This window comes from Salmo trutta, chromosome 8, assembly GCF_901001165.1.
Source record: "Salmo trutta chromosome 8, fSalTru1.1, whole genome shotgun sequence".
In the NCBI taxonomy this organism is placed as follows: domain Eukaryota; kingdom Metazoa; phylum Chordata; class Actinopteri; order Salmoniformes; family Salmonidae; genus Salmo; species Salmo trutta.
In genome coordinates, this window is record NC_042964.1 from 7357590 (window position 1) to 7371012 (window position 13423).

General features: G+C 40.9%; 1 protein-coding gene across 3 annotated transcripts in view; it reads right to left on the reverse strand.

The window, feature by feature from the left end:
* Positions 1-13019, reverse strand: part of LOC115198110 (suppressor of hairless protein homolog) — a 66778-nt gene extending 53759 nt beyond the window's left edge. For all 3 annotated transcript variants that reach the window (XM_029759797.1, XM_029759801.1, XM_029759798.1), the window contains exon 1: positions 12850-13019. In XM_029759797.1, the coding sequence (XP_029615657.1) occupies positions 12850-12869 (20 nt within the window). In that variant the 5' untranslated portion in view covers positions 12870-13019. The remainder of the gene's footprint in view (positions 1-12849) is intronic.
* Positions 13020-13423: the final 404 nt, after the last annotated feature.

Below are 13423 nucleotides of genomic sequence, written 5' to 3' on the forward strand. Positions count from 1 at the left end.
TAGCATGGGTTGGATAATGATGACCTCATAGCTGGTGTAGGCTATACTAACGGGTCTCTGAAATGGTTCGTCCGTCTCTGTGAGGAGGTTCCTTGCCAACTGCCACTCCTTGTTCCTCAGATGGGAGAGCGTGGCAGTTGGGGATGCTGACGGTGATGCTGACGGTGATGGGGGTTTCCCTCATGTGAACTCTATGGCCTAGTAAAGGAAACAGACTTCCAAAAAGGCTAATGTTGCCTACAGTCCAGATTCAAAAACACCAGTCTGAAAAGAGACAGAACTTTGACTGACTAAAGAGTCTGGTGGTTAGTCAACTATCAACCACAATCTAAAAATCCATTGAGGTCCAAAAACAACACATTCAACAAGCCATTTTTGCAAGGCCAAAAACATTAGAGAACAAAGGATTTCTTTCTAAACAGATGCTCTCCTGCTAGGGTCTCTTGGTAACGTCAAGCATATTATGAATGTCTAATAAACAGCGCTTGGCAGAACTCTTTCCCCCCTATTAAAAGAGTACGTGTCCAAAAACAAATCCCCTTCTCACCCTAGGAGTCCGCCCCCACTCTTTTCACAAGAAAAAAAAAAAACTGCAGCAGGAATAAATAAAAAAAATGTTGTTTTTTTTTAAAGTCAATACCATTCAAGCTGTATCCAAAAGTTTTGTTTTTTTCCACTGTGTGTGCTGCAAAACATGACATGATTCTGGGATGGTTGGAGAAGACGTTGCATGAAATCAAATGAGCAAGACAGAAATGGGGATCACTTCATGTTTTCTGAATGAAACATCCTGAAATGTAACGGTGGGGCAGAAAACGCTGACGCCGGTATAAAGACGGCTGGTTCCCTTGGCGATGCTGAAACTCGCTTGGCTTGAGGAGAGAGGGGGCACCGCAAAACAGTACTTTCTGAGCTTGCCCTTTCCCTCTCTCTAGCCTCGGAGAGAGGATTAGCAAGGCCAACAACAACAGGGAACTTGGGCTTTGTTCAACCATGACGCGAGGGTGTTTTCAAAACCACACCGGCTTATTTGCATGGAGAATTCTTCTTATCTTGTCCTTCTTGAAACAATAACGCGTTTTGAGCCCCAGAGATAAAGTTGGAGCTCATGCAGAGCTCACGCAAGCAAATACTGCATTCTCACTTGGGTAAAGAGAGGGGGGAGCTCTTTCCTCCTACAAAGAATTCAATTCTTGTCTGGTGACGGTAAGGGAATAACTTAAAAAAAACTCTGGCCCTCAGGCTTTTGGGAATAAGGAAATGCACCCCCAACCCCAACAAGAAAAGGTTAATCAAATACACAAGGTCATTTCCATGTAAAAGGACACATTAGCATTCAACATGTGAAGTTTATTGGAGCGTATCAAATTTGGTGTCAAATGAAAGCAAAAAGAGTCTATATTTTTCAGGCATGAAGGCAAGTTTTTCAACCATTTTCCATCCTAAAAATTCAGAATAAGCAAAGGCTTTAAATTCTGGTCACACAGATGGAAGAGGGGTCATCTGCAGAAATGATTTGCCTTCTCTAAGAAATATTGCATAGTGTCTGTTTCTGTTACCAGAAACCCACATATCTTTAAGATATTATCTAAATTCCTCTCCCTCATGAGGAAGGATTATGAAAGTTCACACAAGTTAATGTTTCTACTGATAACAAATTTGGTTTTTGAATTATTAACTGATTAAAACGTGTCACTCTTGCCAAAATCGGTAAGAGAGTGACCAACATTTTTTTTTTAGCAGTAACAGAGTTAACTACAATTGAATTGGCCACAACAGGAAATCATAGCAGTCACAAACCACAGTTGCAGTAGAGCACAGCAGAGTAGAGCACAGCACAGCACAGCAGAGTAGAGCACAGCAGAGCACAGCACAGCAGAGCACATGCGTACATTTAATGTATGGGTGGTCCCGGGAATCGAACCCACTGCCCTAGCGTTGTAAGTACCATGCTCCACCAACTGAGCAACAGAGAACCACAATAATAATTTAAAAAATGGCAAAAAGGACCACAATAATGACGGATAATTAACATTAACGAATAAAGGCTTGATTCTGTCGACATACTCGAGGCACGGTTTACTCAGATCAAATGGTCACGAGGGTGAGGGACAGTCATTTGTTGCGCACCGCACATCACCCACAACTGAGCGGAGGCGGTCAGCATTTTGAAACTATTTAACTTAATTGCTTAAAACCTGGATATCATTTTATGAAGTACATATTAACTGCTTTCAAAGTAGCCTACCCTAATCAAAACACAACCATAGACATTTTGAGGGAGTTAATTAATAAACCCTTAATATGCCATTGAAATCAGCATCTCTCATCTATTGGTTTCCAATTCAAAGTTATTTTATTGTCCAGCAGCCAAAGGCATAATCCAAGTCATATTAGTAACCCATGCTAGTTGTTGCATCTTTAGATCTCCCCTCTTAATTTCAAACACATATTTTAAACTGGTGCATAGCCTACAGCCATCTGTGCATTATCATAGGAATAAATAAATATTATAAGCATTTTCATCTGAAACGGTTGTTGCATCAGTCTCATGGCTTCTTTTTTTTATGCATGTGCTGAGGTCGTATGTCATAGGTCGTATTTTGGTTCCGTCATCCCAGAAGTGTCCCAGAGTCTGTTTTTAACTGTAAATATATTTCTTAATAATTCGAGCCCTGGAGGGAATTATTTTTTAAAAACAAAAGTATTTGGTTGTAATGTTGCAATATTTTTATAGGCTACTAAGTGTGGCCAACCATCCTCCAGGAGAGTGTTAAAGGGGCAGTGTTGTATTTTGAGACAGGCTTGAATATGCAGATAAACCAATAGACAGTGTGTAGCCTACATTTGTCTGATTCTCTATGGTAAAAAAAAAAATAGTAATGCATTGTATTTTGTAAAGATGCATCCTTATTTGGTGACAAGTGACTTGAGCTTTTGAACAAGTAAAAAATATCTGTCCTACTTAGGGCTGGGCGATATGGCCATAATATTATATCACAGGAAAAATATACTACATTTGTGATAGTATTTAAATGTTTTGGAATAATAAAAGTTCTACATTTGCTTTATGAGTAGTGAGTGATCCCAGGGTGCTTTATGAGTAGTGAGTGATCCCAGGGTGCTTTATGAGTAGTGAGTGATCCCAGGGTGCTTTATGAGTAGTGAGTGATCCCAGGGTGCTTTATGAGTAGTGAGTGATCCCAGGGTGGCAACACATACATGATTGCAATGAGTCTTTCTCCATTCTGATTGTTTTATACTGTTCAATTCAAACAAAACAAATTTCAGCACTTTTATCATTTCCTGCACTCAATTGCAGTGGTGGAAAAAGTACCCAATTGTCATACTTGAGTAAAAGTAAAGATATGTTAATAGAAAATGACTCCAGTAAAACTGAAAGTCACCCAGTAAAATACTACTTGAGTAAAAGTCTAAAAGTATTTGGTTTTAAAATGTATTTAAGTATCAAAAGTAAATGTAATTGATAAAATGTACTTAAGAAAAAGTATTCTTATATTAAGCAAACCAGATGGCACCAATTTCTTTTTTTCTTTACGGATAGCCAGGGGCACACTGCAAATCTCAGACATAACACAAATGCTTTGTTTGTAAGTTTAGTGAGTCCACCAGATCAGGGGCAGTAGATGACCAGGGATGTTCTCTTCATAAGTGCGTGAATTGGACCATTTTCCTGTCCTGCTAATAAGCATTCAAAATGTAACTAGTACTTTTAGGTGCCAGGGAAAATGTATGGAGTAAAAAGTACAGTATTTTCTTTAGGAATGTAGTGAAGTAAAAGTTGTCAAAAATAGTAAAGTACAGATACCCCCCCAAAAAACGACTTAAGTAATACTTAAAAGTATTTTTACTTAAGTACTTTACACCACTGCTCATTTGAGAATTTCCACACTGCCATGTGGGCAAATAATCTAAGACTTATTTTTAACCAAATGTTGCAATTGCGATTTAGAGCAAAACTGTTTGAATGACTATTCTAATTCTATAGTTAGAATATAATAGTGAGCACTTTGAATACAGTGTTGTTTGACATGACAACAAATTAAAATGCCAGGGAGGAGTTATTGTGACAGAGTAGGAACTAAAGTGTTGATAAGTGTTTCCTATAAGCTTTGGCTACATTGCATGTTGTTTTTTCTTAGCTACATTGCATGCTTTTTCTTAGCTACTTCGTGTAGCAAACATATTCTTGCTTTGCAAATTCCTCTTTGATTTAGAAGATACTGTTGCACAAACAACATTCTGAGTTAGGTCTACGCCATCACTGGTATTATCAGGCTGTATTACCTAGCTACGTTTGCTCTTACTCAGTACATGTATTAGCTAGCTAGCTATTAGCATTAGCGGCTAACAATTAGCATCTCAAGATTTAGGGCAACTTGCTAAAACAAGACAAACTTGATGTTTGCTGATGTAAGAAACAGAAACTAATATAGTGTCATTATAGAACACTAGCGGATTTATATTAATTAGCAAAGTGAAAACAGAATTGTTGCATGTGCTGCTTTGACCATGCAGACTGAACGCAAGAGTATCGCGGTTGAGGAACATCAAACGCTCTCCTTGAGTGACAGGAGGCATGGCAAGGTCTGTGTGGAAAGTGTCACGAAGAGAAAGAGCAGAAAGAGATGACTCAAGTAGCGAAGTAAACTATAAAAATTGACATTACACATGGCATATTACATTTAACAAACCAAACATTCAAATACCGGTATAGAAGGTAAAGTAAAAACCCAAACCAGTGTCTGAATCAATACCGGTATACATCATAAAATACAGTATACCGCCCAACCCTAGTCCTACTTGTCTGAAGGACAAGTGCCTAAAAAAAGAGTTACCGTCAAGCCCTGGCCAGTGTGTAGAATAATAACCAAACATGCAAAGGAGGATATTAAATGTTTATACCTTTGTGCACCTATTCAAGATACATCACCATGAAGGGATTTTTTTTGTAGCATTATTGTTTTTTCCTTTATTTTGACAGACAGTCAATGCTGAGACCCAAGGTCTCTTTTCCAGATTAGCCCTGTATAGCACCACAATACACATCAAAATACAATAAACACATTAAAACTACACATTTTCCATTTCTGTATAGTACAGTTCAAGGACCCATGATGTCATTCTGTTACAGTCATTCTGTTTTTGGGGTGTTGATCCACTGTCCATCTTACTGTCGTTCAACAACCAAAATATATGTTTTCAAACTCAGTGTCATATCATAGTGGAAAACCATTTTTTTCTGCAGAAAATCTTAATTCAGAGTAGATATTTAACAGATTTTTAGAAAACAAGGTCTAACAAAAAAAAAAGATTTTACTGTCAATTCTGTTACCAAACTGCATCTGCACTGTTCCTCAAGTGTTTTAGAAACAATTTCTTGTTAAAAGCAGACTTCAGCATATAGGCATATGGTTTGTTAAAACGTTGTAATCAATGGTTGATGCTTGGCAACACTTGAAAGTGAAAGAGTGAGTGTCAGCATCACTGCAACCCTGGAATTGACAAATAAAGAAAACCATTTTTTTTTTACATAACAAGTGGTTAACTAATGTATGAGATATATGTGGATTGGGCTTATTCTCATTGGCAGACATCCTTGCCTCTTCCACACTCACACTAGCGTGTGGCGGAGGACCAAGTATGGGGAGCGCCAAGCTGGGCTTATGCCAAGCCAAATGACTCAAAAATGTGCCTTTTCATCCCTTGTGTTTCCTCAGAAAGAGATTGAAAGGAGAGCAAGAAAGAAACAAAGAGAAAGTGAAATACAAAAAGAAAGAAGAAATGAAGAATGGAGATAAAACAAGACTGAGCGTGATAGGGAAGCATGTCATAACTAGGGCTGTTGCAGTGACCGTATTACCGCCACACCAGCAGTCATGACCTCAGTAAAATTCTACGTGACCGTTGAGTCACGGTAATCTCCTTTTATGCAGTCTGGACATGGTTGGTAGTACCCAACTCACTAACAACCATCAGGACGTAATGGCCTGGTACTCAGGGCTCTATTGTCCCTCCATCAGGTCCTAATGGCCTGGTACTCAGGGCTCTATTGTCCCTCCATCAGGTCCTAATGGCCTGGTACTCAGGGCTCTATTGTCCCTCCATCAGGTCCTAATGGCCTGGTACTCAGGGCTCTATTGTCCCTCCATCAGGTCCTAATGGCCTGGTACTCAGGACTCTATTGTCCCTCTAACATCAATGCAAATGCTATCAAAAAATAAATTAAATTAAATTTAAAAAAAATTACTTATTTTTTTTAAATCGCACCAAAAACCTAGCAAAACAGTATTGTGCTTTTAAAACTCACCTTAATTTGAAGAAAGAAGTTCAACAACAGGTTGTAACTAAGTGGAAAACATGGTTGTTGTGGATGTTGTTTCAAAGCCAAACACAATGAAATGGACAGCAGCTTTCTAAAGTGATGATTCACTCAAAACTGTCATAAGCATATTGAAGCATATGCCTTGATGAGCCCGGAAAAAAACCCGAAAATTAAATAATTATTGTGCCATTAGACAATACATAGTCTACAGCATATTACACACGGCAGAACATTAAAAAAAACTGATTTAAGTAGTATTTAGAACATAATTGGTCTAGCCTATTCCAAACGTTAAAAAATTATTTTAATGGCCTTTGAGTGAGGACTGTATTATTATGCATACTGGGTGGACTGGTTACCTTATGCTACGCTCCAAACTTTCTATCCATGAGTCTGGGAGAAAATGTACAGGTCTAGCTGATGCGGTTGGTTCAATATTTGGTTTTGAATAGCCTAGTAATAGGGCATTTTTATATATTTACATAATTCATAGGCTGAAATATTACCTTTAGCTACAGAATATCTCACCGTTGTGCGTTTCCATCTCCTCTCTCCTTCATTCCTTCTTAAGCATGCAGAGAGAGCGGCTGACAGTTTAATGAAATATGTTTTGTTGTGAAAACATGTTACTATTGATGAGTCTTCAGATTGACCAAAAATAAATAATGGATTTAGTGTGATGGTGTATATCTCTATATATTTTTTAATGTAGATGTGTTTATGCTAATTAACGTGAGACCGGCAGTCTTTTGTATGACAATAACCGGCTGACAAAATTTCATGACCGCCACGGCCCTAGTCACAACTCCATCAAGTTGAGTGCAACCTAGCTGGTCCATGTTGGCCAATACGCATCAGGAGATATCACAATGAAATGAAGCCATAGCACCTTTTCAAATCATCCTGGAAACTTTGTCAGGTAAAAACTACAAGACAGGCAAACTGCATGTTATTCATTGCCTTCCATGTTCAATGAATCTGCCTCCGACTTTGGAGATGTTTCAGAGCATTTACTGACTGTGGGGTACATCTCTTCAGTAAGACCATCTGTACAGCTCTCAGGTCACAACATGTCAAACAGATCGGCTCTTTACCAGCATGCATCTCCTCCCTCACCCAATCCTTCAATGCCTCGGCTCAGGTAGAGGAGGGAGTGAGGCGGGGAGTGCGAGTGTCAGGAGGGATGAATCGGTGGGCCCTTTTAACTCCACCCCAGCCCTCTGCCACAAGAAAGGTCACTGGTTCCACATCTGCTCCTCTCTCTGAACCTCTCCTTTCATAATGTGTGAACTGGATGAGGGAGAGGACCCTGGAGACCGCTTCACACACGCACACACCTCAACTCCTGTGTCAGGGAACTCGCACACCACATACACACACACTGACTCACACATACGCTTAACACAACACACTCCCCAAATAGCCACAAACACGCAAAAATGCACACACACCACCTCTGTCCCTCACAGGCAGGTTTAATGGTGTCATGACATGGTTGAAAAGAGGACTGGCGTTGACTCGACTAAGTCTTCCCGACGTACGCCTTTTGGCAAAGGGGTAAAAAGTGTGAGGACATGAGAAAAAAATAAGAAGAAAGTTGAATCAAATAGCGTTCCCTGGGGCCAAGCAGAGGCAGCATTGTGTTGAAATAAGTGATTCATGCTTTTATCATCCCAGGCGATGCCCAGATTGTGTTCTTTCAGCCAGAGCTGCTAGGCTCACTGGTATCCTCACTGAGGTTGGAAGAAAGATTGCTGTGTAATCTGATCTTATTCCAGTTTTCTAACATTCAGTGAGCTGTGTTGAGGAGATAGGCTGCAGGTAAGCTAGTCTTATGTTCTGTGACTGCTCAAATATGAATTCCTGTGGATAATTTGGAAGAGGTTTTTATCTCATTTTAGACAAAACAAACATTTACTATGGTCCTTTCCCTTGTTGTTTTTCTGCCCTGAAGAGACATCCTGACTGAATTCTTCACCGCTTCTCTTATCAAAAGGACAGATCATGTACAATGCCACATGATACTATTTAGGATAAACTGAGCTGAAAGAGTTCAGATATAAAAGTACCAGTCAAAAGTTTGGACACACTCATTCCAGGGTTCCTTTGTTTTTACAATGTTCTACATTGTAGAATAAGAGCGAAGAAATCAAAACGATGAAATAACACATTTGCAAGTAACCCCCCCAAAAATGTTTCTAATAAAATAAAATTCTAAATATATATTTAAGGTTCTTCAAAATAGCCCCCCTTTGCCTTGATGACAGCTTTGCACTCTTGGCATTCTCTCAACCAGCTTCACCTCAAATATTTTCCAACAGTCTTGAAGGATTTCTCACAAATGCTGAGCACTTGTTGGCTACTTTTACTTCACTCTACAGTCCAACTCATCCCAAACCATCTCAATTGGGTTGAGGTCGGGTGGTTGTGGAGGGCAGGTCATCTGATGCAGCACTCCATCACTCTCCTTGGTCAAATAGCCCTTACACAGCCTGGAGGTGTGTTTTGGACCATTGTCCTGTTGAAAAACAAATGATAGTGGGACTAAGTGTAAACCATATGGGATGGCGTATTGCTGCAGGAGGCTGTGGTGCCATGCTGGTTAAGTGTTCCTTGAATTCTAAATAAATCACAGACAGTGTCACCAGCAAAACACCCCCACACCACCTCCTCCATGCTTCATGATGGGAACCACACATGGGGAGATCATCAGTCCACCTACTCTACGTCTCAAAAAGACAGGGCGGGTGGAAACAAACATCTCAAATTTGAACTCATCAAACAAAAGGACAGATTTCCACCGGTCTAATGTCTATTGCTCGTGATTCTTGGCCCAAGCAAATCACTTCTTCTAATTGGTGTCCTTTAGTAGTGGTTTCTTTGCAGCAATTCGACCATGAATCCCTGATTCACACAGTCTCCTCTGAACAGTTGATGTTGAAATGTGTCTGTTACTTGAACTCAAGCATTTATTTGGGCTGAAATTTCTGAGGCTGGTAACTCTAATGAACATATCCTCTGCAGCAGAGGTAACTCTGGGTCTTCCTTTCCTGTGGCGGTCCTCATGAGAGCCAGTTTCATCATAGCGCTTGGTGGTTTTTGCGACTGCACTTGAAGAAACTTTCAAAGTTCTTAATTTCCCAGACTGACTAACCTTCATATCTTAAAGTAACATCGAGAGCATCCTGACTGGTTGCATCACTGCCTGGTACGGCAATTGCTCGGCCTCTGACCGCAAAGCACCACAGAGGGTAGTGCGACGGCCCAGTACATCACTGGGGTTAAGGTGCCTGCCATCCAGAACCTCTACACCAGGCGGTGTCAGAGGAAGGCCCTAAAAATTGTCAAAGACCCCAGCCACCCCAGTCATAGACTGTTCTCTCTACTACCGCATGGCAAGCGGTACCGGAGTGCCAAGTCTAGGACAAAAAGGCTTCTCAACAGTTTTACCCCCAAGCCATAAGACTCCTGAACAGGTAATGAAATGGATACCCGGACTATTTGCATTGTGTGCCCCCCCAACCCCTCTTTTTACGCTACTACTACTACTACTCTGTTTATCTTATATTCGTAGTCACTTTAACTATACATTCATGTACATACTACCTCAATTGGGCCGACCAACCAGTGCCCCTGAACATTGGCTAACCGGGCTATCTGCATTGTGTCCCACCCACCACCCCTCTTTTAGGCCACTGCTACTCTCTGTTCATCATATATGCATGTCACTAACCATATCTACATGTACATACTACCTCAACCAGCCTGACTAACCGGTGTCTGCATGTAGCCTCGCTACTGTATATAACATGTCTTTTTACTGTTGTTTTATTTCTTTACCTAACCATTGTTCACCTAATACCTTTTTTGCCCTATTGGTTAGAGCCTGTAAGTAAGCAGGCTCTAACCTACCTGTTGTATTCGTCACACGTGACAAATAAACGCCGATTTGATTTAATGATGGACTATCGTTTCTCTTTGATAATTTGAACTGTTCTTGCCATAATATGGACTTGGTCTTTTACCAATTAGGGCTCTCTTCTGTATACCCCCCTACCTTGTCACAACACAACTGATTGGCTCAAACACATTAAGAAGGAAAGAAATTCCACAGATTTACTTTTAAGAAGGCACACCTGTTAATTTAAATGCATTCCAGGTGACTACCTCATGAAGCTGGTTGAGAGAATGCCAAGAGTGTGCAAAACTGTCATCAAGGCAAAGGGTGCCTACTTTGAAGAATCTCAAATATATTTTGATTGGTTACTACATGATTCCATATGTTATTTCATAGTTTTGATGTCTTCACTATTATTCTACAAGGCAGATTTTTTTTACTGGTACTGTACATTACAACCATCTTAACTTAAGCAAGACTTTCAGTAAGCCCCTACAATGTGTTCATTTTTTTTACACCTTTGCTCACAAACTCAGACATAGGCTATATAAAGCCTACCGCTTACATTTTTCCAATAAGAATGCATATTCTTATTGGACCCAGTTCAGACTGCCCTCTCATCTCTGCACTAGTGCCCTACCTCAACCACAGGTCCCTGCCCTGCCAACCCAGAGAGGGGGCCTTGTCTGTCAGATCTGACCCTGTGGGGCTGTGGGGGCACTGGGCTGTGTACAGGCCGGCTGGGCTGTGGGCTCTCTCTCTCTCATCCCTAGCCTCCAGCCTCGTGTCCAGCCACATGATAATAATGACCCCTTATGGCATTCTAACCCCCCCCCCCCCCCCCCACACACACTCACTCCATCCCCCGCAGGAAAAAAAAAAGCACACAGCTTTAGTAAATATCATCTGGACAGGTGGCCAGCCACCCAGACCCACCCCGCCTGCCCTCTCTCCAAACAGATATCAGCTCAGGTCTGCTGGAAAGCCCCAAATGAGCACGCACGCATTGCCCCACCCCCTCCCCCAAAAGGCCCAGCTAATGTCTGTCACCCACTGAGCTGTCTGTGGGGATTACTGACTCCACAGTACAAAAAGGCCTGTGTTTGGCTAATGTGCAGGCAAACCATCGAAATTACAGGACTGTTTTGGGCATGGGAGATATCCATAGACCAGATAGCTACTGTAGATGCTATTTTGATAGTAGTTTATAATACATTATAGTAACATTAATACTAGTTATTGCATCATAAGAGCATTGGAAACTTTGAAAATTAAGCTATAGAGTAGTAGACTTAAGGCAAGCTATGATGACATTACTATTTCCCAGTCAATTATAAAGTCTGGCGACATATTGGCTAAATAAAGCACATTCCATTTTTCTTTTTTCATAAAAGAAATACCCACGTTTCATCTCCCAATTGCAAAATTAGCTACAATCAAAGAAATTAGACAAAGCCCATGAAACTGACGAACAATCAAGAAGATGGCGAGTCTGAGGTTATCATTTACCTCGTCGCCTGCAGCAGCAAAAATACAGGGTATTTAGACAGATTAGATGGCTGCCTCTTTTAGGATTGCCTTTCAGAAATGTAAGTAGCTTAAAACTAGTTAAATAACTACAGTAGCTAATTTATTAGAGCGTTAGCTATTTCATAAAGCAGCGAACCAACGTTGGACAGGGGCGTCACATTTCAGGCATATTTTCTTTGAGCTTTACATTTCACTGGCTCTGTGCTGGCTATCTGACGTTTACCGACCTATATAGAAAGATACAAAATTACACATGTACAAAATAAAAACAAATATCCACAACGTGATGTTTTTGGACTTTCGGGTAGTTTCTAGAGAATTAGCGTCAGGTTATGCCCCTAGTTGCGCTCAAAAATAAAATAAACATTAGTCTGCACCGCGCATGGAGAGGATATGGCATGGAAAAGCACGGCACTGTTTTATAAACACCACTTTATATTCCGAGTACATTTACGCACGGCAAAACATCGCTCAATCACACGTCTGCAAGTGTATTTACCAACAATCGATAGAGAAATATCCAGACAGCTAGCTAGTTAGCCAGCCAGCTAACAACACAGACTTGAGTTGAACGCAATGTAGACAGAAAACGATGCCTTGCTTGACAAAGCCACAACGTGTTTCAAGCACAGCGGAACACTATATTCAATTGCAACATGGTTAGAAGGTGAATACATTTATATCGTGGGATATATTGTTTAATAATGTTCTCTAAAAATATATAGACAAACACAACCGTTTATTTTTTTCCCCCAACCCAGACCGATTGTACTCGTGTCGTTGCCTGGTGCTGAAAAAGGACCTCAATGCTAACAGCAACGAGCTAGCTACAACCCCACAACACCGCACCGTGGTGCAGCAACAGTCAGTACAGTGAAGTAGTCAAACGAAAAAACACACACACAATACATTTAGACAAAGAAAATGCTTTCACCCGACTGAAAACAAAATGTCCATAAATGCCCAAATGTAGTCGGCAATCTATGCTCGAACATTAAGCAACCGATTCTCTGTGAAAAACTTAAATTCACTTTAACTCCAGCACAACCACCAGCCCCTTGAATCTCAGACTTACCCTGTCACAACAGGCGCCATCTTCCACAAACTCTCACCAAAACTCCAACACTCGCGATATCCTTTCTCCCCAAGACCAACAATCCGCGGAGACAACAGAAGCAGACTGGCGAAGCAGGGACGATGGAGAGGAGTCCAGAAAGGAGGGGGAGGCGGCGGGTAAAGCGAGTGAGAGAAAAAGGGCAGACACCACAACAATAGGCGTGGGAAACTTCAGACATCACGCGAGATCAGGAAAACTCTCACCATAGACAAACATGGAGGGATCGTGGTCCTATCGCGAGATGGACGTGGAGTGGAGTTGTTGCTTATTTTATAGCGCTGAAATAGTATTCCCACGTGTTTACGGGGTAATAAATTACAGCACCGATTGGAACATAGTTTGGCATAGAATTTTGCACAATGTTGTGAGGAAGCCTGTATTTTCCCAGGCCCCCAGGACTTACTCTGTATGCAATAATAGTGTTTAACATGATTTTTTAATGACTTCCTCATCTTTGTACCCCAGACATACAATTATCTGTAATGTCCTTCAATCGAGCAGTAAATTTCAAACACAGATTCCAACACAAAGA